We start from the raw sequence: 27,840 nt of genomic DNA, 5'->3' as shown, positions 1-27,840 counted from the left end.
TCTCAGGCTGAGCATTTTTTTAGTCAGTATTTGTGGTTCTAAGAAAGAACCTGTCTTATGGTTTCAGTGATGTGATGTGATGTGATGTGATGTGATGTGATGTGATGTGATGTGTGTACACACAGAGACATATACATACACAGATAGAGAGAGAGAAAGAGAGAGGGGGAATTCAGATATGACCTAGAGCCAATAATTTTGTTTTGAATCTTATTGAAAACAATATTCTTATTTAAGAAATGATATGTGGATTTATATATACTAACATCATACTTCTAGTTATCTTTAGGCTGAGAAGATGATCTGCTTTACTCCTCAAGTCCTAACCACACCACACCATAGACAAATGGAGAAAGAATAGTTTCATGGATGACAGAGCATGAGGCAAAACATGAAAACTTCTAATGGAATAGCTTAAAAGAATGACTTACTTTTTCATTCATAGAGTCATTTCCCCTTAGCATGAAATTCTTCTCTATGCACTCAAGAATATTGTGCTGGCAAATGCTGTAACTATAATGTTATTAGCCAGCCACAAGGTTTGCCAGGAGCATCTAAAAATACTGGCAAATGAAGGAGATTTATGTTGCTTTGGGGCTTGGGGTGTCTTGCTCTCAAGAGTCCAGCATAACTACGTAGATGAGGCAAATGTGTTCTTGACGTCTAAAAGTTTGCTTTGTGTTTCCAAAAGAACTTAATTAGTAACAAATGAGCTGAGTTATGATGAAGGAGAAAGTATGATTACTCATGTCAGCTAAACCCATCTCTTTCATTACCTTCTTCTTTTTTTCCTGTTTGATTCACATACTCCAAATGGCCACTAATCACGTTTTGTTAAAACAGTGAAAAATGATAAAATGCGCCTGTCTATCTCTGTGTATGACCAAGGAGAAGATTTGAATGGAAGGTTACTTTATTGGTTTTAGGAGTCTGAAATCAAGCTGAAGGAAATGTAGGAGACTTAAAACAAATAACTTCTTAAGGAAAAAGAAAAGAAAAGGTGGACTGAAAGTGGCCTAAATGGCTGAAGACATACATCATGTATGTGGGACCAGTCTGTGAATAAATATCAGGACACTGTCCCCTGTGCTTTCTATGACTTTTTGGCACTGTGTGGGTTAGGTATGGCAATAATTCTCATCTAAGGGTCATCTTAGACCTTTCTTTACATTGAGATGTGGAGCACCAGGATCTCTTGCTCCAAAGCTTGACTGCTGCTAGTCAGAGGTCCCAGTGGGTTAAACCCTACAGACTTTGCTGGAACTTTAACAACAGCAGCAGATGCAGTCTCTACTCCTGCAGGTTTTCAGACACCCACGTAAAGAGGTGAGCCCACCCCAGTTCAAACTGTGGTGAAATAAATTAGGACTGTTCGCACCTTCCCAATTGCCTCCATGGCTTCAATCTGGGAAGGCGCCGAGGGGCCACCAGGTGGCGTGTTGGAAGATGGCCGACAATAACATCTCTCTGACCCATACAAGGTAATTAAGGGGCTGCTATGGGAAGTATGCAGCCTTCCCTACCCCCCAGGATGTGGGGGGATCCTGTCTTGTCAGCGGTGTTCACAATGCACCCCCTGATCTGAGAGATGGGGGTGCCGAACACTTGGCATGAGCCCTCGGTGAAGTCAGCTCTTCCTGACGCCGATTCCAATTAGTGCATGCTGGTTGCTTCAGCTCGGAATTATAATTGGAAACATATGATTGGAAAGGAAGCTGAAGCACATACATCAAGTAAAACTCGACGATAAGGCTGCTGATTAATGGATCTCTGTTGACCAGGAGTGACGGATGGATAAGTAAATCTTCTGATGAATCACCACTAGGAGACTGTATGTTTGGAACAAAGCGGTGGTGGAGGAAAAAGCCCTTTTTTTCTTTACACGATGTGATATTATTAACCCTTCACCCCAGAAAGAAATAAGATCGTTGCATTTTTATTAATCATAAGCAGGATTTTAAGAACTGTGTGGGGAAGGATTACAACAGGAGAGAAGACTGGTGAACGGTGAGAAAGAGGAAAAAAATTATGACGCAGTTTAAAAATGGCGTCTTGCCAAGACAGGCTTGCCGGAGAAAGAAGAACAGGGGGGAGGAGAATCAGGATCATTCGAAAGAGAAGGAGTGCTGGAATGTAAGTTTGATCTGACAGAGCCCCCTGATTTGTCTGATTTATTTGGCCAGCCTGAGAAAAAATAAAGGACAGAATGAAGGTTAACTTTGTTTATGGAAGCGTTGAACAGAGGCTGTCCCTGAACGAGATAGTTTGTGAAGAGTACAAAACCCACACAGAGATGCCAGTTTTCAGTCTGCTTGTGAGAATCATCAGAGATCGCAAAGAAAGGAATATATGATAACAACAAGATGAGAAAGAAAGTAATAAAGGACTATCTGGATCGAACTGGATAGAACTGTCTAATTAAAGCAGTAAAATATGTGATGCCTGGAGTTATCCGGAATTTTGGACTCGTGCGGAGCTTGATGTATGGGTACCCTCAAAAAAATTTTTTTTAAAAATTGGCTGTATAATTTGGAACTAATGTGATTTGAATAATGTGATGTGATTGGCCTGTTAATAACAATTAGATTAAAAAAAAAATCTGGGAAGGCGCCAAGATTACATACCGTGGGTCAATCTGGGGACCTCCACCTTGTCCCAAATCCAGTCAGAAATAAGTTCAGGGGCGGGGGCTAATGCTTAATTAAACATGTAGTCCAGAAAGACTTTCTGTCTCCTACACCCTTCCAACAGAGGCTGAGGGTGCCTCCCCAAAGGATCAACCCCTCCACTCGACATATTTTCAGCTAAGAGGGTGATCCTGCAGGGTGCATGTGATGCTCCAAAAGTGTCTTTCCTTTTCCCTTCACTCTGCAAGTTCAAGGCCTCCGCTCAACAGACAAAAGGGGTGTGTTAGGCAGGAAGTTAGTTGGGCCTACCTTCTTTCAAAAGACACCACCAGCTATCAAAAAGAGGCTCTGGCAGGGTTTTCCTGACCTGCTTGCCTCTCCCTCTGACAGCCATGGATCACCCTGAGCCACCCACCTCGACCCATCCTAGCTTCTGATTTGAATCCAGAATGTCCCTATTTCCCCTGCTAGTGCCACCAGCTCCAAGCCCGGGGAGGAGGAGCCAGCCCTTGTGCCGAGCGGTGGTGGCGGCAGCAGTGGTGGCTGTCAAGGTAGTTGCCTCTCTATCGCCACCACTGTGGGCCTCCTCCTTTGGGCAACTCGTAGCAGGTGCTGGAGAGCAGGTGAGGAGGAGGAGGAGAAGCTGCTGCCACTGAGCACCAACCTAGCGTGATGTGCCAACTCTGAGATGCAGGCAGAATGCAGGACCACCCTGGGTGGGGAGGAAAAGGGAGTGCAGCAGAGTGCAAGGAGTCTTTTGATTGATTGATTGATTGATTGATTGATATTCATTGATTGATTGATTGATTGATTGATTGATTGATTGATTGATTGATTTAAAAAATGCTTTGTGTGTCTGCATTTGAATTTGCTCCCTTCTAAAATTTATGTATTGGTGTGCGATTTTCTTTTTGTAAATCTACCAAAGAAGAAAATGAGTAAAAATGGGATTAAGATTTTTTTCCCAGGATGGTGTGCATTGTGTCCCATTGTTATAGTGGTGGTGGCGCCTGCCCTTCTTTTGCTAGGTGGGAGACAAAAAAGAGGGGTTGAGGAGGGTCAGTTGAGGGGGAGTGAGAAATGTCCCTATTTTTACCAGAGGCATATTGGAGCGTATGTGAATCCAATTTGTCCAATGTCCAAATAGGCCCAGTTTTGCTCAGGCCTTGGGCCTTGACTGAATCCAGTGCATAACCCTAAAATAAATCTTGTTCCAGTAAGAGGCAGCAAAGTAAAAAGAGGGAGTTGGCTTCAGTGTGTGGCCACCCAATTTGGGCTGTCTCATTGACACTGAAGGCTGCTGCTGACCAGACTGCAGCTAATTAATTACTGCTTCCTGAGTCTTCTTTCTGTATATGCAGGCAAATGAGTGTACTCATTAGAGTTTTCAATCAATCCTGGCTGTACATAAGGATATACTGTCATGAGGGCTGACAGGAAAGTGCTGGGCCCCTAGAATAGGCTAGAGGCTTGAAATGCAATGGACTCACATAAAATAACAGGGAGGTCTCCCTGGCTTGACTCCTTCAGCTTGAGATGTTGCTGGACGCTGAGCTCCGACTCCACCTCTCCCCTCTAGCTTCTCACTCTGGAGCCTTTCCCAACAGATGGAAACATGGGGATGATCCTGTCTGGGCTCTGGGCCTGTCTGGTCCGCTGCTCAGCAACACATAGGACTCTCTAGATCTGGGTTTGAGAGGAGGAGAGCCAGCAGGACTGCTGCAGGACGGCCTGTGTACTCTCTGATTCCTCCCTGTTTGTGTCTGTGTTCACACTGAGATGCTCAGCCTCCAGCCCTGTCCTGGAAGGGCCTTCTTCTGACCCCCCCACCCCACCCCCTGATCACTCCAATCTCCTGCTTCCATCATCTCCTAGCTTGTTCCTCATCCTTTTCCCAGTTGTCCCAGCACCAGGACCTGGGATCGAAGCGCTCCTCTCCCTTGACGTCCCTGGGGGGCTCCTGGCCAGGAGGTCCCCACCTCCTCATCCAGCCAGTCCCTGACGTATACATAGTTTTAAAAACGTGTGTGTCTTTCATGTGCTACCTTTATGTATACAGTTAGATTTAGTGCACTAGCTGGAAACAGATCACTAGCCTCAAGAGCATGATATTCATTACTTTGAATGATGCCACACCTGACATGATTGTAATCTTAAACTTTTTATTGGTTCAGATCACTGATTTATTCAAATTAGTGGTTAAGAAGAATTTAGTGCTCATGTTTGCTAATGTAGTCTCATGTACCTAAAGAGACCCATTATCAGAAATATAGATGAGACTGTTAACATTTATTTACATACTTTGATTGGTTATTTGTGTTGCACTCCTGGGACCAAGTCACAAGAAACACTATTGCTGATTTTTTCTTGACTACTCAGTACAAGCTTCCAGGGACACAATTGCTAATTTGGGTTGTGCTCCTGAGATCAAACTCCCAGGAACATAAATACTGTAGTAATAATTCTGTTCCCCATAGTAAAGGCATCATTTTGCAAGGGTATACAAACATTTTCAAATGTGAGGGTAGACAAACAATTCCACTGCCTCAGAAAGAAATGGAGAGTGTGATTTCTTAACAAAGCTCATTGAGTGGATCAAAGAATACAGAACACCCTAAAGTAGTGATGAAATTGCATCTGGAAATATATTATCTACTAAGAAAAAGAGTAAGGCATTTGCATTTTTATAATTTTAGTTATTGCCTGGGTAGTTTCCTGAGATCTGAATGCAGACAATAGTGCTATCATGCTGGTTTATTGTTCTCTCCTAATATCTATATATACTGTGCTCAGCATACACTATGGCTTGCTTTGCATGACATGCCAAGACAAAACTTAGATTTGTGAGGTTTCACAATTGTGCAGCCTTCTGGAAAGACACCTACAGTAGCTGTTCTCCCCCCTGGTCCTTATACCAAGCTTTCCCTTAGCATGTCATCCAAACTAGGACTGGTGATTAAGCTCTCTGTTCAGTAACCACCAGCAGTAACCAAGAGCAAACCTTGATTACAGATCCTAATTTGTGAGGAGAGAGCATAATCACCTTGGCTTAATTTAACACAGTGTAGCTGCAAAAAAATTTGAGGAGGAGTAGAACAGTTGTGAGCTTCTCTCTGGGAGCCCATTCATTTGTATATTCTTAAAAACATATTGAGGGCACAAGGAGAAGGGGACAACAGAGGAAGAGATAGTTGGACAGTGTTCTCAAAGCTATGAACTTGAGTTTGACCAAGCTGTGGGAGGCGGTGGAAGACAGGAGTGTCTGCTGTGCTCTGGTCCATGGGGTCATGAAGAGTCAGACACGACTAAACGACTAAACAACGACAAAAACATATTCTGTGTGCAGTGTGCATTAAGGTTAAAAATGGGCATTAAAAATATATATATATTATTATTTTTTTAAAAAAAAACCCAGTTAAATTCTGTCTGGTCTTAGCTGGGAAGGTGTTCCAGAAAATTTGACCCAGAATAACGATACAAGTCATTTGGGTGAACCATGAGAATATGCCAAATCATAGCTGTCAAGTGTCCCTTATTTGAAGGGACAGTCCCTTATTCCAGCACCATGTCCCGCTGCTGTCCCTTATTGATGGATGTCCCTTAAATGATGTCCCTTAAATTTCAAAGGAAGCAGCTCCTCTCCCTGCCGGCCAGGGAGGAGGGAGGCTCCAACTGTGTTGCTTGGCTGTGTTGCTCACCCAATAAGAAGACTAAGAAAGACTGGGGGGTGGAGCTTGCATGTCTTGTGTGTGGCTAGTTAATGCAAGCTGAGGGGTTTTTTGAATGCTGGACGCCATTTTGTTGCACGTGCTGCTGCAAACTTTGCAGTGCAAAGCTAGGCCGGGGAGCCATCTTAAGTTGAGGCTGCATAGGCCTTGTGGTGCATGTGATTCAGATTCTATTCAGTTGAACCTCTGGTTACAAAGTTGGTTGGACAGTGTTCTCGAAGCTACCAGCATGAGTTTGACCAGACTGCAGGAGGACAGGAAGACTGGAGTGCCTGGAACAGGTGAGGCTGCAGGTCCCTTATTTTGGCTGCTGATCCCTTATTTTCAAGGCTGCTGGTCCCTTATTTTCAAATCTGTAAGTTGACAGCTATGTGCCAAATACCTTGGTGATAAGACAGGCATATAAGGAATCAGACACCTAAGCTCTCCTGGACTTAAGTTGTTATTGACATAGTCACTTAATACAAGAACCTTGAACTTGATTTGGGTAGCAAGTTATCTTGTGAGACTTAAGAGCTAGTTTTTCAATTCTAATATTGAATTACAATATAAAAATGTGTTTTGTGAGTATGGAGATTATGAAGAGAGACATCTTACCTCTGCAGATTGTTTCTGCTGCATTTAGCATATGCATAAAGTATAGCAAGGAAAGAGATAGAACATTTATGTTTTTACAGTTTTGTAAACCACTGTGATACATTTTTAAGATAGAGTTTAGTAAATATTTGTTATCAGAACAGGATTTAATCACTGTTCATCTCTCTGTTTTATTTCAGAGGCAGAAAGCATTTTAGTTATGAATGCAAAAATAGATAACAAATCTGCTGTGTCTGAGTTTCTACTCCTGGAGTTCTCAGCAATACGAGACATGCAGATTCTATACTTCCTTCTGTTCCTAGTATTGTATCTGGCAATTATATTCGGGAATCTTCTCATTGTCTCTGCAGTAGCGTTTGATCGCCGCCTTCACACTCCTATGTACTTCTTTCTGATGAACTTGGCCATCCAAGACCAAGGAGCTATTTCAGTCATTATCCCCAAATCCATAGCCAATTCTCTCATGAATACCAGATACATATCTTATGCTGGATGTGTTGCTCAAATCCTCTTATTTGTTTTCTTTATCTCATCTGAGTTTGCTCTTCTTACAGTTATGGCATATGACCGATACGTTGCCATTTGCAATCCATTGCAATATGAAATGGTGATGAACAGGGCAGCCTGTATAAAATTGATTGCTTGTGTGTGGGTTGCTGGTCTGCTCTATGCAGTTCTGCACACTTGTGGAACTTTTGCAACTCCATTCTGCTCAAACATTGTCAATCAGTTTTTCTGTGAGATTCCACAGTTACTTATACTTGCCTGCTCTAATCTATACCTAGCAGAAATTGGAGCTTTAGTAGTGAGTATAACATTTGTGTTTGGATGTTTTGTCTACATTGTTGTTACTTATGTGCATATCTTTACTGCAGTTCTGAAAATCCCTTCTGTTCAGGGAAGGAAAAAGGCCTTCTCCACTTGCATACCCCACCTTGTTGTCTTCTCCGTATTTTGTTTCACAGGATGTTTTGCTTACCTTAGGCCTCCCTCTAAAACTCCATCTGACCTGGATTTTGCATTAACTGTGATGTATAGTCTTGTACCACCCATGTTCAACCCAATAATCTATAGCATGAGAAATAAGGAGATCAAAAATGCTTTATCAAAACTGTTGGGTTTGAGGCAATCTTCTCTAGATATATCTTCCAGGATTGTTCTGAAAAGGTGAACTCTCTGTGTGTAAGAATAATTAAAGGGAGTTCCTGAAACACATCATCATTGCCAGTTACAGCTTCCAGATAAATTTAGATATGCAGATTCAACATCTGCCCTGTGTCACAATGGTCATCTTGCATTTATGCAGCTCAGTTGGATCATTCACACTTTTGCTTTTCAGATCACATGCCTTGTTGATGTACCCATTTATGTACTTACTTATAGCCCACTGATCTGTTGCATGATTCTAAAAGTGGCCTACAGCAGGCTGAACATATTTCAGAAAACCATAATCCTCTGATTTATGGATAGTAAGAGGCCATATTTCTCGTCTGCTCTGTCCCCCAACAGCATGCAAACAGTGATTTGACCAGAGTATTCAGGATTTCACAAAAGTGATGACACCTAGATGAACATATTGGGGTGAGGGGGGGAGGAATTCACAGATTTACTGGAATGTGAATTAACATCTCAACAAGAGAAGTGCATGCAGTTTGGAGACAGTCAAAGAAACACACACAGTCCTCTGATAAGGAAGTGTCACAGTGCTTGCAAAAATACAACCTACAAAAGTATGTTGGCATCTAAGGCAGGATTAGAAGAAAATACAGGACAACGCAGAGGCAGACTTTTGCATCACTAATGTAATAAAAACAGGCCAGGGGGCAAGGGAATGAACCACTCCCTTAGAGACAAATGTGAGGGTCACATTTTGAAGAAGTGTGCATGCACACGAAAGCTCATACCTAGAACTAACTTAGTTGATCTTTAAGGTGCTACTGGAAGGAATTTTTTGTTTTGACTATGGCAGACCAACACGGCTACCTATCTGTAAATGTGAGGGTATAAGAGCTGGACACAGGAGCACAGGTAAATGTGATTGTGATGGACAGACCTTGAGTCAGCAACTAGTCAGAGTTGTTTAGAACAAAAGCCAATCTGGAGTCACAAATGCAGAATTTGACAGTTAAATAGATAGAAGGATTGCATATTGGCTAGATAGGGATTGTATGTCATTTAGATAGGAACCTAGGGAGACATGGACATGCCTTGATTGGGATTAGGAATTAGTTAAACAGGGATTACCAATTTGATTCCCTGAGGGGAAAATAAAAATCCTAGAAGGGGCTGTGGGATTTTTGCTATGGCAAATGCCAATTATAGGTGAAAACTGTCTAACCCGAGAAGAGGTTTCAGTAAGAATGCTGACTGGGGTTTTAAAGTTCTCTGTAAATAGTGTCTGCTTGAAACTAGATATCGTGCCTCACATAAATAAGCATGTCTAAAATGAAGTGTTGTGCCTTAAAAGAGTTATCATTAAACCGGAACCCACAATGAGTTTAAATACATTAAAAGTTTATTTTTCTTCCTCTCACTACTTTGGCCTCTGGGTTGGCAATAAGTGGACACAGGGCATCCTTCACATACCTGTAAGTAGAACACCTGGCTGCAGTTTAAATAAACACACATTACCACAAAGATTTAAAACTGTACCTTGGGAGAGTTGAATTGTTTAAACACCTAGAAAATGAATCATGTTATCCAGCTCTGATCTTTGGTGAGGGACTCTGACACAGAGATCACTGGCACAATCTTTCAAAATCTTAAAAATAAAATAAAAAGCTTGTCCTTTTAGAAAACAAAATAGAGGACAGGAAGTTCACAGTGGGGAAGTAATTCCACACAAAGAATTCCTAGATCCAAAGCTTCCTAGATCCAACAGAGATCAAGTTGCTAGGTAGGTGGAGTTAGCAGACTCCAAGCAGTCTCTGTCCCTCCACTCTGCTGCTTCCTGGAATAAGCTGCAGTTGTAGCATGGCTCCCAGCTACAAAAGAGCCCAAGTGAACTGAATCTTCCCAAAATGTGATTTTACAGGCTGCATCTTTGCTAACTCAAAGATTGCATCTTCCTTTCTGTAACGAAACCAAGCTCTTTTCCTTTTAAGTCATTTAGAACATTTTACTTCTTTGTTTTGTTTTGTTTTGTTTTGCTTGATTTACTTCCAATGGATGGAGATTTATCTGTTGCAACTTTTGAAACTATGTGAGTAGATATCTTCACCTACTTGCTAAGCTAAAGTGTCTATCATTTATTATAGCTGAAGTATTTTCAGGGAAAATGTTTGTTTAAAGGTGGAGGACGGCAGATGTAAATCCAACTAAGTTTTAATGTGTTTGGAGAAATCACAATTGTATCAACTCTACTATGAGAGGTTGAAGAATCCCCCTTCCAAACCTCTTTCTGCAACAAAATTACACAAAAATACAAAAATAGTCACAATTGAGAATAGCACTTGAGAGCTATCTTTTCCCAGGCATGGTTACCTCAGATTTTCAGGAATGATAATGACCCTCAGATTGCATCACAAATATTTAAGAAGTTTAATATATATATATATATATATATATATATATATATATATATATATATATTCAATGTTACCTCTAGTCCCACATACAGAGGCTTTAGTCTAGTGACTAACACAGGTTCTTATTTGGCATTACTAAATTACAAGGTCACATCACTAGAAAAGGGAAGATCCCCTGCTGAGCTTCTGTTTCATGGAAAAGTCAGGACCAGGCTACAATGTGCGAAACACCTTAACTCTGACGTAACACAAGGTGTTCAGTCTCAGTTACATAAGAGATTGAGACAAAAATAATATCACTGATAGCTTGACAACCAAAGGTGACCTCAGATAGGCAAGCATTGCAATGCGCGTCTCGCAAGACAGGCTTGAGCGTCTCGCAAGACAGGCTTGTTTAAGAAAGACGGGGGGAGGAGAACCAGGACTGTTTGAAAGTGAACGATGTTTGGAATTTGATCTTTAACCTGGCAGACCCCTCTAGGAGATATTTTACAAGCCTTGGACAACTAATGGGCAGACCGAAGATAAATTTTGGCAGTAGGAGTGAAATGGCGGCTGTCCCTATGAAATATGACTTATGGAGTGCGTAAAACCCACACAGACGATGTTTGTTCTTAACCTGCCTGTTAAGATTATCAGAGATCGCAAAGAAAGGAATATATGACAACAACAAGAATGAAAAAAGTAAAAAAGAGACTATCTGGATAGAACTGGATAGAACTGTTTAATTAATGCAGTAATAGAAGTGATGTTTGGATTCTCGTCCGGAGCTTGATGTATGGGTACCCCCAACAAAATTTGTTGCTGTATAATTTGGAATTAATATGATTTGAAATAATGTGATATGATTGGCCTGTTAATAAAAATTATGTTAAAAAAAAAGCATTGCAATGCAACAGACAGCAACTCTTCTGGAGATCGAAAAAGAGAAGAAAGAATGGCAGAAGTGGGAGGAACACAGCAGGGGGGGAAATGGAGCGGGGAATACCGAGCCAGTCATACGTCACACAACTCTCTGTATCATGAAACTAAATAAAAACGTTATTCAAAAAAGAAAGAAAGAAATGAGTGTAAGTAAGTCCAGTTGAAACCAGACGGTTCCATCAGCCAAGCACCCATTCCCACCACCCTTCTGAGAAATACTCCTCCCCACTTCCCACTATATATAAGGGTCTGGTGACTTCTGTTTCAGAGTATCTGAAGAAGTGTGCATGCACACGAAAGCTTACACCCAGAATAACTTAGTTGGTCTCTAAGCTGCTACTGGACAATTTAAAAAAAAAAAAAATTTTTTTTTTTGGAAGGATTCTTTTAAAGACTGTTTTAGGACTTTTTTTTTTTAAAGGACTTGATTCTTTTAAAGGATTTTTTTGGAATAGTTTTTTTAATAATATTTTCAAGATTTATTTATTTATTTCCACCATGGCAGACCAACACGGCTACCTACCTGATTCTAGAAGGTTCTAGAGAGACTTATATAGCATTATTATTATTTTAAATGTTATGTAGTGTGCTATTTTGAAACAGGAAATTGTTTATTTATTTCTATTTAAATACCCTGATTATTTGTGTTAGAATCATGTGGCCAAGTCTTTAGAAACACTGCTTTAATTTTTGTGGGACTCCTGAGTCCAAGCTTCCAGGGACACAATTGATCATTTGTGTCAGGCTCTTGAGACCAAACTCTGAGGAGTGTGTGTGGGTTTGTGTGTGTGTGTGTGTGTGTGTACACATGTTATAATTTTCCACCCCATGGTAAAAGCTTCATTCTGCATGAGTCTACAGATAGGTTCACTGTTCCAGAAGAAAAGGATGGGATGATTATTATTATTATTTAAAAAGATGAAAATAAAGTGATGAAGAAATTGCATCTGGAAATCAACTTTCTATTAAGGAAAAAAGTAAGATATTTATAAGTTTATAACTTTAGTGATACCTTTGTAGTTTTCAGAGGAGTAAACACAGACAATATTTCTATAGTGTATTGTGTAGAATCAGGAAACCTGCTTGTTGCGGTCTCTCCTGGAACTTATTGAGACTTGCATAGAATACCCAATGACCTGGTTTCCATGGCATACTAAACCAAATAATATCTTGGGAAGACTGCACAAATGTTGAACATCATGGAGAGGAAAGCAGAGTAGCTATACTCCTCCATGATCCTTTTTACTGTCAGCTCAAGCTGCACCAAGTTTTGTTTCAGCATGTCATCCAAAACAGGACTAGCGGTTAGCCTCTCTCCTCACCAACCATGAACTTCAACCAAGAACAAACCTTCACTGCAGCTCCAAGTGAGTGAGGAGAGAGCTGAAGCACCTTTTCTTGTCTTAGCATAATGAGGTAGCAAAAAGGTCTGGGGAAGAGCAAAGAAGCTTTGAACCTGTACATTTTACATGCAAAACAATGTGGTTTGTGCACAGCATGCATTAAGGTTAAAAACATATAACAAAGATAAGAACAGTTGAAGCCTGTGTGATCTTAACTAGCAGGGAGAGCTAAACACTAGGCCTAGAATTTAGAATATAGGTGAGTATGTGCCAAGTGTGTGAGACATGTGGAACTATTATCAGTGACTCTTGCCAAAGACCTCACTGAAAGAACAGGGATATTAGGAATCAAGCTTTTAACATGTCCATGACCCAGATTGTTATGGACATTGCATTTAATAGAATAAACTTGATTTTGAATCTGCATCATATAGGCAGCAAGTTATCCCCTTATATTTGAGAGCTACTTCAGTTTTGATGCTGAATTACAATATCAAAATACCTTTTGTAAATATGGGAATTCTCTCAAGGTACATCTGTCCTCTGCATATTGCCATATACTAAGCAAGTATGGCAATGATGGCAGTAGGACTCCTGTGTTCCTCCTCTAGCAGTGGCAACATTAAACTTCAAGAACTTGAGAACATCTACTAGTTTTGAAAAAGTGGGAAGTTTATTTTAAAATAATGATATATTATCTATATGGAGTTTAAGGCTATGTTCTCATTTAAATAAATATTTGTTTCTCCTTTTTTGTTCACTTATTTTACCTTCAACCCATCCAAAAACCCTCTTCAAATGTAGTAAATATTTGTTATCACAAGAGGACTTAAACCAATGTTTATCTTTCTGTTTTCTTCCAGTGACAGGAAAATTTTTATTAATGAAGGAGAAAATAAGTAATGAATCCTCTGTCTCTGAATTTCTGCTCCTGGAGTTCTCAGCAATACGAGAACTGCAGATTCTACACTTCTCTCTGTTCCTGGCATTCTATCTGGCAACTGTATTTGGGAATCTTCTCATCATCTCTGCTATAGCTTTTGACCACCACCTTCACACTCCCATGTACTTCTTTCTGATGAACTTGGCCATCCAGGACCTAGGGGCTGTTTCAGTCACCATCCCCAAATCCATCGTGAATTCTCTCATGAATACCAGACACATTTCTTACAGTGGATGCATTGCTCAAGTTCTTTTATTTGTTTTCTTTTTTTCATCTGATTTTTCCCTTCTTACAGTTATGGCATATGATCGCTATGTTGCCATTTGCAATCCATTACAATATGAAATGTTGATGAACAAGGCAGCCTGCAAACAAATGGTTGCTGGCGTGTGGGTCGCTGGCCTTCTGTATGCAGTCATGCACACAAGTGCAACTTTTGCAACCCCTTTCTGCTCCAACGTTGTCAATCAGTTCTTTTGTGAGATTCCACAGTTACTTACACTTGCCTGCTCAAACTTCTACCTAATGGAAATTGGAGCTATAGTGGTGAGTGTAATAGTTGCGTCTGGATGTTTTGTCTTCATTGTTGTCACTTATGTGCACATCTTTACTGCAGTTCTGAAAATCCCTTCTGTACAGGGAAGGAAAAAGGCGTTCTCCACTTGCATACCTCACCTTGTTGTCTTCTCCGCATTTTGTTTCACAGGATGTTTTGCTTACCTTAGGCCTCCCTCTAAAACTCCATGTGATGGGGACTTTGCATTAACTGTGATGTATAGTCTTGTACCACCCATGTTCAATCCAATAATCTATAGCATGAGAAATAAGGAGATCAAAAATTCTTTATCAAAACTGTTGGGTTTGAGGAAATCTTCTCTGTATATATCTTCCAGGCTTGTTTTGAAAAGGTATAATTAAAGGGCGCTCCTGGAACACAGCATCATTTCAAGTTAAGTTTTGCTAATAGATTCAGATATTCAAACTCAACATCTGCCTTGTTTCAAATGGTCATCTTGCATTCCTTCAGCTCAGCTCTATCACACTTTTGCTTGTCAGATCTCATGGCATGTTGAGAATACATTTATGTATGTATGTTGAAGTTTATACCCAATTGTTCACTTGCATGGTTTTCACAGTGGCCTACAACAGGCTGAACAGATCTCAGTAGCACTTAATCCTCTGGTTTATGGATAGTAACAGGTCATGTTTCCTGTCTACTCTGTCACCCCACATCATGCAAAGATCCATTTTAACAGACTATTCAGGTTTTCAGAGGAGTGACAGCACCTAGATTAAATGACAACACTGGTCTTGAAAGACCTAAATTGCCTCCCAGTACATTTCTGAGCACAGTTCATAGTGTTGGCCCACCTGCTGCAGAACGGACGTGCTGAAAACTATCAGATTTCAGTCCACTGCAATTTCTGTTATAATAAAGCTTTCTTTTCCAGAGACCTTTGTGAAAAGTTTGTCATGCACAGGGCCTTGGAAGGTGGGAATAGGCTCCAACCTCACAGGACAGCGGGCAGGAAATCGGTCAATTTTGACCTTCTATGCAGTATCCACAACAAGTTAAGACTTGTCTCTGGTTAAAGATTGAGGCAAGACTCCTTTCAGTATTCCATTGCAGTTTTGGTGTACTGAGAGTTGGGGAAATTGTGTTGGAGCCAGCATGGGGTGGAGAGTCTGGAGGCTTATTGCTTCAGGACTTTTCCTTATCTGCTTTGGAGCTTGTTATTAGAGTCAGGAGCTCTAAGACAGACCTAGTGGGCAGGGGTGCCACCATCAGGCTTCCGGTCACTGGTGAGGCAGGCCCTTGCCTAGGGCTCTTCATCCCCCTGGGGCCTGGCCCACTCCTAGAGCACTAAAACGGGTCCCTGTTAGCCAGGCATCAATTTGCTCATGTTGTGCGCCAGTTATTGCAGCCTGCGACTTGCCTACTGCCTAATTCCTTCCCAATAGGTGCTGCTACAAAGGCTGCACACTGGGGCCTGTCAGTGGACAGGATTATGAATAAGGCTTGTCTGACGCTGACAAGGATTACATCAGGAAGCGTCGCCAATGATGCCATTTGGATTGTTGTCCACAGCATCATGCACTGGGCTGGCAAGCGCGCTGACAAGTCTGGACTGGAGTGCCATCATGGCCTTCCTGCCCATGTGAACGTATCCTGTATGTCCAGATAGGGAATGCTTTGGGAGGAGTTCCTCCCTTTGGTGCGGTCAAGTGTGACCTGTGAATGTCTTCCCCAGCGTTGGTGGTGCAGCTGCGCAAAAAGGTTTGCCGTCTTCCCTCAGCATAAGTTTGCTTTCCCGTGTGCAAGAGGACTTGGATGAGTTGATGTCAGCTCTCCCTGAACTCAAAATATTTTGGTTGCAACTGCTTCAGTGACATGTGTGACATGGCAGCCACTGCCCAGCTGCCACCGAGAAGGCCAGAAAGTGCGTGGATGGTGCAGTGGCCAAGAAGGTCCTAGCCTTGGGAGGTGCGGTTATCCACCATGCAGGCATTTCCTTCAAAGATGGGGTTTTGTACAGGTCAGATGGAGTACATCTTTCTGATTCTGGAAATGACCACTCACCTCATTAAATGGGAGGCACCCTTTGCGTGGTCGTGCACAACCCCCTGGACCCTATGCGGCACCATTAGCACAGGCTTGGCTCCACCTTTTCCAGGTGGGATACCTGGAGGTCTCCGCCTACCTCAGCCAGTTGCCCAATCCTGCCTGGAGAGGCGTTGCCAAGGTGATCAGGCCAGGTAGGGGGAGGGACTACCTGCCCACACAATAGGGGGAGGATCTTACCTGGGAATCGTCAGTTGGCTCCAGAGCTTCTCCCACCCTACCCATCCTCAGTTAAGACTTCTTCTGCAGGTTAACCTTTTCTCCACAGGTACGCGGGCACTGCAACGTTAAGGTTGCTGTTGAGGGCTGGAAAGAATTCTCCTGCATTGGCAGGTTTGCCTTGCCCATAGCAAAACGTCACAAACGTGGCGGTATCAGGCCTTGGGCGGAATCCTTTAATCTATCTTCCCTAAATGGGGGGGGGGTGCAGCGGTGACCCACGTCCCCTCCTCTTTGTGGCGGCGATCCCAGGGTTCCCCGTTAAAGGGGTTGTTTGGGGGGAGGCTTTAGCCGTATGCCTAGAGGTTGTCATTGCTCTCCCCTGCGATGGCAGCTTAACAGGGGTGGGCTCTCTCTGATTGAACCTATGTTCTCCAGAGCCAGCCCATCTCCCCTCCCCCCACAACCCTGATGTTTCCCATATCCCCGGCAGGGGACTGGGAGGGATACACGCCCAATGCCTGAGCCAAGGTCTACCCATAACTGAAACATAATAAAGTTGTGGCTAATTTTAATCCCATAGCACGTTGTCTTGAGTCGTTATTCCACAAGGGGGCCACCCAGGGTTTGGGGGACTCCGCCTGTCCATGCAATGATGTTTGGCTGACTAAAGTGTCAGCGGGGTTAAAGGTTTGGTAGCAGGTGTAATAATTTTTGGCGGTGAGCACAGGTGCTTTTGTGGCGGTTAGGCATTGGTTCAAGGTGGTCTGGAGGGGAGGTCAGATAACCTGGCCCCTCCAATGCGCAACAGGTATTCCGTTAAAGGAATCCAGGGACTCGCCATGCTTTTGTCGACACCTTTTGGGGGGTAGGGCCACGCAAGAGTCCCTGGGAGCATTTTGGGGTGAACTTGAGTCACGTGACCATACCAATGCTCCCCCATGATGTTTACCTGTACTGACAATATGGTGGGGCCGAGTCGTCAGTCTTGTCCTGCTGAGGTCAGGTGCAGCTAGTCAGGAACCAACGCCTAAACAAACCACTCACTATGTGTAATCAATTTAATTGTGGCCAAAATTTTGCCAATAACCAAAAACTAAATTCCTTGTCAATTGTGTCTTTATTATTGGGAAGCTCCTGGGAATCTTAACATGCAACCAAAAGTTTGCATGTTCCTTTTTGCAAGGAAATGAAGCTCTTCTATTTCCGAGTCACTTTTCGAGATCACTTTTACTTCTTTAATTTTTGTACTGCCAATAGATAGAGACTTGCTTGCTGTAAGGTTTGAAACTCTGTGAGTAAATATCTTCACATATTTGCTAAGCTAAGTGTCTATGATTTGTTCTAGCTGAAGTATTTTTACAGGGAATCCAGTTAAGTTTTAATGTGCTTGGAGAAATAACCATTGTGCTAACTCAATCAAAAGAACCCTGAAATAGTCACACTTGAGAGCTATCCCCCCCCCCCCCCGGCATGGGCCGTAAGTTTGCATCACAGGTACTTAAGAAATTTTTTCATGTTACTTCTAGTCTTAATGTTTGGTTGGCCGATATTATCAAAGGCATAAGAGGTTGGTTGCAGGTGTGAAGGTATTGGTGGTGAGCTTTGGGCTCGTGTGGTGCTTAGGCATTGGAATAGTGTTGTGTGGGGGAGGAAAGGTGCAGCCATCACCTGCCACTCCATGCTTAAGGGTATTTCGTTAAAGGAATCTGGGGATATGGATCTCATCCAAAGCCTGTGGAGTGGCTAGGCCCATGCCAAGATCCCTTCAGGAATCCAGGGGATGCTCAAGTTGATCTGCATCAGCAGGGCTCCCCCTACTGGTGGTTTACACTTACAGACTTCCTGCAAGGCAGGCAGGAGTGTAGTCTGTTGTTGCCAATGCCTAAGCCAATACCGCTCACATTCTGTAACCAATAAAGTTGTGGCCTAAACTAACATTAACCTAAAATGCTGTGTCCTTGTGTCTTTATTTCTCTTGGGGGTGCCTTAGGGGCCTTGACACACAATTACAGGGCCACATCCTTAAAGCAGGGAAGCTCCCTTGATGAGCTCTTGTTTCATAGAAAACTCAGGACCAGGCCACCATGCATGTTAACACCTTAACTCTGATTTAACACAAGGTGTCCAGTCCCAGATACATAAGATACTGAGACAAAAATGATATTATGGAACAGGGTTATGAGCACAGACTCCTCTGCAACCAAAGGTGAGGGTTGAATGCATGATGGTATCTCAGGGACACATAGGGATGGTGTTAATGAAGAACTAGCTCTCAGACAGTATAAAATACAGACCTCAGATGAGCATATATTAAAATGCAATAAACAGCATCTCCTCCAGATATCCTAAATGGGAGAACACAGTGGGTAAGGGGAAATTACTGTACATGGGGAACACTGAGCTAGTTATACCTCACACAACTATCAGAAATGAGTCTGAGAAGGTCCAGTTGAAACAAGAAGGTTCCAGAAAGACTTATATGGCATTAACATCATCACTATTATTAGTATTAAATTATATGGTGGTTTTTTTAGAAACAGGAACATAAATAAATCTAAGCGTCTGTGGTTTATTCCAGCTTAAATATTTTCATGAGCAATGTTTAAGGTGGAAGTTTACATACTTTGATGGATTTGTGTTGGACACCTGGGACCAAGGCTTAACAAACACTCCTGCTGCTTTTTGTGGGGCTCCTGAGTCCAACCAACAAGGAACACAATTGCTGATTTGATTGAGGCTCTTGAGACCAAACTCCTAGGAACATAACTGTAACAATAGTAATAAATTTCCACTCCACGGTAAACTCTTCATTCTGCAAGAGTATAGAAACATTTTCACTGCCTCAGAAGAAAAGGAGGAAGAGATTAAAAGAAAAAGGAAAAAAAAGATCAATGGGTGGCTAAAAGAATACAGAACATCTTGAAGTGATAAAGAAATTTCATCTGGAAATTTATTTAAAGGAAAAGAGTAAGATATTTCTATTTTTATAACTTTAGTGATACCTGTGTAGTTTTTGGAGGGTTAAATCAACTATTGTGTATTGTGTAGAATGCGAAATCCTGCTTGTTATGTGGTCTCTCCTGAAACCTATATAGACTGCACATAGAAAACCCAGTGACCTGGTTTCCATGACAAGCTAAGCCAATTCTTAACTTAGTGAGACTTCACAAATGTGCAATGTCCTGGTAAGAAGATTACAGGAGCTTTGCTCCTCCGTGCTCCTTTTTACTGTCATTGTAAGCTACTCCAGGTTTTGACTTGCACACCATCCAAACCAGGACTAGTGGTTAGCCTCTCTCCTCGCCAACTATGAGCTGCAACCAAGAACAAACCTTCACTGCAGCTCCTAGTGAGTTAGGAGAGAGTTTTAGCACTTTGCTTGTCTTGTCTTGTCTTGTCTTGTCATAGTGTGGCAGCAAAAAGATCTGGGGAGCAGCAAAGCAGCTGGAAGCTTCTCTCCAAGAGTCTATACATTTGTACATTTAGAAGACTGTGGTCTGTCCACAGCGCACATTAAGGTTAAAAACATAAAACAAAGATTGAAACACTTGAAACCTCTGTGATCTGAACTAGGAAGGAGTTGCAAAGCATTGAGCCCAGAATACTGAATACATGCCTCCTGGGAAGTATGTGCTCTGTGTCTGAGCTATGTGGAACCACTACCAGTGATTCAGCTAAAGACCTCACTGATCAAATAGGGATGTAAGGAAACAAGCTGTTAAGGTATTGTAGACTCAAGTTGTGATGGGCATTGCACTGGAAATTAACACAAACCCCACAAATTTTAGTCTCCATTATATGGGCACCTAATCATCCTCCTATATTTAAGTATTACTAAATTCTAAGTAATTATCAAAATGTGTGTTGTAAATATGGAGATGATGGCGAGAGGCATCTCCCCTCTCCACATTGTTTCTGCAGACTTCCACATAGACAGAAAATATGCCAAAGATGGACATAGAACTACAGAAGTGGCAGCATCCAGCCCACTCAATCACAATTGGCCAAAAGAGGCCTGGGGTGATCGTGATGCCGCTCTGGCGTAAAGGGCATCACTCCCCCCATAATAGGGGTGGGGGAACTATGTTGTGGATCCAGTTTGTGAGCAGCACCATCTACTAGTTTTGAAACAGCAGTAGTTTATTTTTTTTTATTTATGGTTGTCAGTTATATACATTTCAATAGTTTTAAAATTATTTTATCATTTCAAAACTCGACACATTCTGTGGTTCCTTAATTTTTATTTTTATTTTCATTTCCAGCATATTCTAAATTATCTTAACGGATTCTTTCATTCATCTACTTTAATTATATACTCTTATGAAACTGCAGCTTAGTACAACAATTTGTTCATAAATATTCAATAATGACTGCTCCCCACATTAAATGGGGGGTGCCCTTTGTGTGGTCATGTGCAGCCCCCTGGACCCTATGTGGCACCATCACCACAGGCTTGGCTTCGCCTCCTCCCAGGTGGGATACCTGGAGGTCTCCGCCTACCTCAGTCCATTCTTTAATAAAATGTTTGTTAGCTTGATTTCTTATTTTTCCAGTACATTTTGCCACTTCTGCATAGTCCATAAGTTTTTGTATCCATTCTTCTTTTGTCGATTCTTCTTTTTCTTTCAGTTTTTGGGAAAATAACTTTCTTGCCGTTGTAGTAGCATACATGAATAAATTTCAATGCTCTTTGGGTAGCTCTACCCCTATAATTCCCAGAAGAAAAAAGACTACTTAGCAGTAATTTATTTTAACATATATGGAGTTGAAAGCTAACATCTCCTTTAGATGAAGATTTATTATTACACTATTTTGTTCACTACTTTTAAAAAAATCTATATCCCACAAAAATCATATCTGAAGCAGTATTGGATAACAAATATTGATTATTAGAAGAGGACTTAAACCTGTGCTTGTCTTCCTGTTTCCTTCTAGAAGCACCAGTCATTTTAGTAATGAATGCAAAGATAGGCAATGAATCCTCTATCTCGGAATTTCTACTCCTGGAGTTTTCAGCTGTACGGGAACTGCAGATTCTACACTTCTCTCTGTTCCTGGTATTGTACATAGTAATTGTATTTGGGAATCTTCTCATCATCTCTGCCATAGCTTTTGACCACCATCTTCACACTCCCATGTACTTCTTTATGATGAACTTGGCCATCCAGGACCTAGGGGCTGTTTCTGTCACCATCCCTAAATCGATGGCCAATTCCCTCATGAATATCAGACACATATCTTACGCTGGATGTATTGCTCAAGTTCTTTCATTTTTATTTTTCTCATCATCTGATGTTTCCCTTCTTACAGTCATGGCATACGATCGCTATGTTGCCATTTGCCATCCATTACAATATGAAATGGTGATGAACAGGGCAGCCTGCAAACAAATGGTTGCTGGTGTGTGGGTCTCTGGCTTTCTCAATGCAGCCATGCACACTAGTGCAACTTTTGTGACTCCTTTCTGCTCAAACATTGTCAATCAGTTCTTCTGTGAGGTCCCACAGTTACTTACACTTGCCTGCTCTAACATATACCTAATGGAAATTGGAGCTATAGTAGTGAGTCTAATACTTATGTCTGGATGTTTTGTCTTCATTGTTGTCACTTATGTACATATATTTACTGTGGTTCTGAAAGTTCCTTCGGTTGAGGGAAGGAAAAAGGCCTTCTCCACTTGCATACCTCACCTTGTTGTCTTCTCTGTATTTTGTTTCACAGCAGCATTTGCTTATCTTAGGCCTCCCTCAAAAATTCCATCTAATGGGGACTTAGCAGTAACTGTTATGTATACCATTGTACCACCCATGTTCAATCCAATAATTTACAGCATGAGAAATAAGGAGATTAAAAATGCTGTATCAAAGCTCTTGGGTGTGAAGCACTCTTCTATTAATATCTTTTCCAGACTTATACTGAAACGGTTACACTTCTCTCTGTAGGTATAAGCATTGGGATCTGTGGAGATATTATGACCAGTTACAGCCTCTAGAAACATGTTGATATGCAGACTCAAAATCTGCCAGTTGTCACAAGGACATCTTGTGTTCCTCCAGCATAGATGTACCATTAATAATGTTGCATCTCTGTTCACATAGCCTGTTAATTGTACATTTAGAGAGGGAATGTCTGTCATATAGTGTATGTGTACTCTTTCTGACCCAGTGCATTCATCTGGATTGTCATTTATTTTTATTTAAAGCTAAAGTGGGTTTTCCTAAAGAAAGGAGAGGAAAAAACCCACTCACATCCTTCGTTTCTAGCCATTGTAAAAGGAAAAATGTGGATAAACCCTTGTTTAGGAACTTCAGATGAGAAGCACCTGTTCTGATTGGATTTCGGGATTAGTTTTAGAGGGCTACCCAATTTGCTTCCTTGAGGCTATGGAAAAAACCCTAGAAGGGGCTGTGAGATTCTTGCTAGGCAGTGACACGAATATCCATTTTAGTTGGGAAAAGTCTATCCTGAGACTAGTTTTAAACTAGTGTTTTGACTGGGGTTTAAAAGTTCTGTGTAAAGAGTTTTTGCCTGAAACTATTGCATCCCACTCAAGTAACATTTCTAAAATGAAGTGTTGTGCCTTAAGAGAGTGACTATTAAGTTTGAATCCTCAATGAATGTAATTCTATAAAATTCTATCTTTGTTCCAGAAGTGCCTCCTCATTACTTTGAACCTTTGGTGGCAGATAAGTCGACACAGGGCATCCTCCCCATAAGAAGAACACATGGCTGCTTTTTTACTGACAAAAAGTTAAAATGTCTCCAGTGTTGTTACTAGGGAGAGTTGTATCTTTTAGAAACCCAGGAAAGTGGTCATGTTTCCCACCTCCCATCTTTAGTGAGGGAATCTGACACAGTGGCCACTGACACAATTTCTCATAATCTTAAAAAACAAAACCACATCCTTTTGGAAAATGTAAGAATTGAGTTCCACACGGGGAAAGTAGTTTTACACAGGAAATTGGGGGTCAGCTTCCCAGAACAGAAAGAGTTCATCTTATTTGTGATAGCGTATGGGAATACAGAACCATTGCTTGAAGAAAAAACTAGTCATGCTCTGGGATTCATTGAAAGATGACACGCAATTTGCTAAACAAGACATTCACGTTGAACAGAGGTACCCTTATGTTTTTGGAGGTATGGGCAAAGTGAACGATGTATATAAAATCTAAATTTTATAGCCAAAAAGACCAGTGACACATGTTCCTTGCAAAGTTCCTTTGGACCTCACAAGGCTGGAAGTACTCAAATGTATGGAATCTTTATGAATAAATGAAAAGAACTTCATGTTCTGTAGACATGGCATGCTAACATAGTCTAAAGATTTGAACACAAATTTAGAGCATTGACCAAAACACAGCGGGGCGGGGGGGTAGAGAAGGTGCGGGGAACACTGAGCCAGTCATACATCATAAAACTCAGTACCATGAAAATAAATAAAAACATTACTTAAAAAGAAAGAAAGAGATGAGTCTGAGAAAGTCCAGTTGAAACCAGAAGGTTCCAGACAGACTTATGTAGCAATATTATTATTTTAAATATTAGAAAGTGTGCTGTCTAAAAACTGGAAGTTTTGTTTTGTTTTTTACATACTTTGATTATTTGTGTTAGACTCCTGGGGCTAAGTCTTTAGAAACACTGCTTTTATTTTAGTGGAACTCCTGAGTCCAAGTTTCCAGAGACACAATAGCTAATTTGTTTTGGGCTCTTGAGACCAAACTCTGAGGAGTGCATTATATATATATGTGTGTGTGTGTGTGTGTGTGTGTGTGTGTGTGTGTGTGTACACACACATATACACATATACACACAGAGAGAGGGAGAGAGAGAGAGAGAGAGAGAGGTTATAATTTTCCACTCCATGTTAAAAGCTTTATTCTGCAAGAGTATACCCATATGTTCAATGTTACAGAACAAAAGGATGGGGTGATTTTCTAAAATACAGATGAAAATGAAGTGATGAAGAACTTGCATCTGGAAATCTACTTTCTATTAAGGAAAAGAGTAAGCTATTTACCAGTATATGTTTATAACTTTTGTGATACCTGGGTAGTTTTCAGAGGACTAAACGCAGACAATACTTCTATACTGTATTGTGTAGAATGGGAAAACATGCTTGTTGTGGTTCCTGCAACTTATTTAGACTCACGTAGAATACCCAATGATCTGGCTTCCATGACATGCTAAACCAAATTTTATCTTAGGAAGACTGCACAAATATTGAATCTCATGGAGAGAAGAGTACAATAGCTTTGCTCCTCCATGATGCTTTTTATGGTCAGCTCAAGCTACAGCAAGTTTTGTTTTAGCCTATCATCCAAGCCAAGACTAGTGGTTAGACTCTCTCCTCACTAACCATGAATATTAACCAAGAAAAAAACTTCATTACTGCTCCAAGTGAGTGAGGAGGGAGCTGAAGAACCTTGCCTTGGCTTAGCATAATGTGGCAGCCAAAATATCTGGGTAAGTGCAAAGCAGTTGTAAGCCTATACATTTTACATGCAAAACAATGTGGTTTGTGTGCAGCATGCATTAAGGTTGAAAACATATAACAAAGGTAAAAATAGTTGAAACCTGTGTGATCTTAACTAAGAAGGAGTACTAAACATTAGGCCTAGAATACAAAATACAGGTGAGTATGAGCCAAGTGTGTGAGTCTTATGGAACTATTATCCGTTACTCCTGCAAAAGACTCACTGAGTGAAGGGGGATATCAGGAATCAAGCTTTTAACATGTCCAGGACCCAGATTGTTATGGACATTGGAATTTAATAGAAGAAACTTGATTTTGAATTTGCATCATACAGGCAGCAAGTTATCCCCCTATATTTAAGAGTTACTTCAGTTTTGACCATGAACTACAATATCAAAATATGTTTTGTAAATATGGGGATTCTCTCAAGGTGCATCTGCCCTCAGCATATTTCCACATACAAAGCAAGTAAGGAAATGATGGCAGAAGGACTCCTGTGTTCCTCCTCTAGAATTCAATCAACATCAAGAACTTGTAAACACCACAATCTAGTAGTTTTGAAACAGTAGTAGTTTTTTAAAAAAAAAAAAAATTAATGATATATATATGGAATTGAAAGCTAAATTCTCATTTGAATAAAAAATAATTGTTTCTCCTTTTTTGTTCACTTCTTTCTTTTACCTTCAACATCCAAAAATCCTCTTCCAAAGTAGTAAATATTTGTTATCACTAGAGGACTTAAACCTATACTTACCTTCCTGTTTTCTTCTAGAAGCACCAATCATTTTAGTAATGAATGCAAAGATAGGCAATGAATCCTCTGTCTCTGAATTTCTGCTCCTGGAGTTTTCAGCTGTACGGGAACTGCAGATTCTACACTTCTCTCTGTTCCTGGCATTGTATCTGGCAACTGTCTTTGGGAATCTTCTCATCATCTCTGCTGTAGCTTTTGACCACAACCTTCACACTCCCATGTACTTCTTTCTGATGAACTTGGCCATCCAGGACCTAGGGGCTGTTTCAGTCACCATCCCCAAATCCATCGTGAATTCTCTCATGAATACCAGACACATTTCTTACAGTGGATGCATTGCTCAAGTGCTCTTATTCTTTTTCTTTGTATCATCTGATGTTGCCCTTCTTACAGTCATGGCATATGATCGCTATGTTGCCATTTGCAATCCATTACAATATGAAATGGTGATGAACAGGGCAGCCTGCAAACAAATGGTTGCTGGTGTGTGGGTTGCTGGAATTCTTAATGCAGTCATGCACACAAGTGCAACTTTTGCAACCCCTTTCTGCTCCAACATTGTCAATCAGTTCTTTTGTGAGATCCCACAGTTACTTACACTTGCCTGCTCAAACTTCTACCTAATGGAAATTGGAGCTATAGTGGTGAGTATAATAGTTGTGTCTGGATGTTCTGTCTTCATTGTTGTCACTTATGTGCACATCTTTACTGCAGTTCTAAAAATCCCTTCTGTTGAGGGAAGGAAAAAGGCGTTCTCCACTTGCATACCTCACCTTGTTGTCTTCTCTGTATTTTGTTTCACAGGAAGTTTTGCTTACCTTAGGCCTCCCTCAAAAACTACATCTAATGGGGACTTTGCAATAACTGTGATGTATACCATTGTACCACCCATGTTCAATCCAATAATCTACAGCCTGAGGAATAAGGAGATAAAAAATGCATTATCAAAACTGTTGGGTTTGAGGAAATCTCCTCTGGATATATTTTCCAGGCTTGTTCTGAAAAGGTGGAATTAAAGGGAGTTCCTGGAATATAGCACCATTTCAAGTTAAATCTTCCTGATAAATTCATATATGCAGACTCAACATCTGCCCTGTGTCACATGGTCATCTTGCATTCCTTTGCTTGTCAGATTACATGGCATGTTGATAATCCATTTATGTATGTATGTTGAAGTTTATACCCCATTGTTCACTTGCATGCTTTTCAAAGTGGCCTACAACAGGCTGAACACATCTCAGTAGCACTTAATCCTCTGGTTTATGGATAGTAACAGGTTATGTTTCCTGTCTACTCTGTCATCCCACATCATGCAAAGAGCCATTTTAACAGAGTATTCAGGTTTTCAAAGGAGCGACAGCACCTAAATGAAATGATTTTTGGCGTTGCCTAGATTTCATAGATTTACTGGAATGCCACACGCACACATATCTGAATTAACATCTCAGCGAAAAGTACAGGCATGTTGGAGGCAGTCAGAAATACAAACACTGCCCTGTGATAGGGAAGTGTCAGTATGCATGGGAAATAATACAACCTCTTTGCAAAAATATGTTGCCATCTAAAGGAAGCTCAGGAGAAAACACAAAAGAGACACACCTCATCACCCGCCAGTGTAGATTTTTACATCACTTCTGGAACAAGAACAGAACAGGGACCAGAAGAATTCACCATTCCCTTAGAAAGAAATGGAAGTGTGATGGAATAGCAGCATAGATAAATGTGACTGCAATGGACAGATCTTGAGTCAGCAGCAGTCAGAGTTTGTTAGAACACCAACCAATCTGGAAGAACTGGTGAGTAAAAAATACAGAACTTTGCTGTCAAACAGATTGGGATTGTATGTCAGTTTGATAGGCACTGTTTGTCATTTAGACAGCAACCTGGAGAGAGAAGGACCTATTCTGATTCAGATTAGGAACTACTGTAGCTAAACATGGATAACCAATTTGATTCCTTGAAGGGGAATTAAAAATCTTAGAAGGGGTTGTAAGATAGTTGCTAGGGCAGTGAAACAAATGCCCATTGTAAGTGGAAATAGTCTATCCTGAGAAGAGGTTTAAAGAGAGGACTTCCAGGTTGGCGCCTCCAGGCAATGGCGGAGTTCCTCCGATCGGGAGGAATTTGCTCCGTGGAAAT

General features: G+C 41.2%; 3 protein-coding genes across 3 annotated transcripts; all 3 read left to right on the top strand.

Annotated features, from left to right (window-relative positions):
- Positions 1-5,271: 5,271 nt before the first annotated feature.
- On the top strand, positions 5,272-8,123 carry LOC309326967 (olfactory receptor 14A16-like; the record flags this gene model as incomplete). Its single annotated transcript, XM_081835995.1, has 2 exons — positions 5,272-5,294; positions 7,132-8,123. The coding sequence occupies exon 2, from the start codon at positions 7,152-7,154 to the stop codon at positions 8,121-8,123; it is 972 nt and encodes a 323-aa protein (XP_081692121.1). The 5' UTR covers positions 5,272-5,294; positions 7,132-7,151.
- A 5,374-nt stretch (positions 8,124-13,497) lies between these two features.
- LOC309326966 (olfactory receptor 14A16-like) lies at positions 13,498-14,607 on the top strand (the record flags this gene model as incomplete). Its single annotated transcript, XM_081835994.1, has 1 exon — positions 13,498-14,607. Exon 1 carries the CDS (start codon positions 13,630-13,632, stop codon positions 14,605-14,607), a length of 978 nt encoding a protein of 325 aa, XP_081692120.1. The 5' UTR covers positions 13,498-13,629.
- Positions 14,608-20,355: 5,748 nt separating this feature from the next.
- On the top strand, positions 20,356-26,717 carry LOC309326965 (olfactory receptor 14A16-like; the record flags this gene model as incomplete). The annotated part of the gene is made up of 3 exons (XM_081835993.1): positions 20,356-20,494; positions 21,410-21,642; positions 25,953-26,717. The coding sequence occupies 3 exons, from the start codon at positions 20,356-20,358 to the stop codon at positions 26,715-26,717; spliced, it is 1,137 nt and encodes a 378-aa protein (XP_081692119.1).
- Positions 26,718-27,840: the final 1,123 nt, after the last annotated feature.

This window comes from Podarcis erhardii (genome assembly GCF_964252035.2).
Source record: "Podarcis erhardii genome assembly, chromosome: 13".
Taxonomy (NCBI): Eukaryota; Metazoa; Chordata; class Lepidosauria; order Squamata; family Lacertidae; genus Podarcis; species Podarcis erhardii.
Note: the sequence above shows the minus strand (reverse complement) of the source record. Positions and strands in the feature narration are given on the sequence as shown.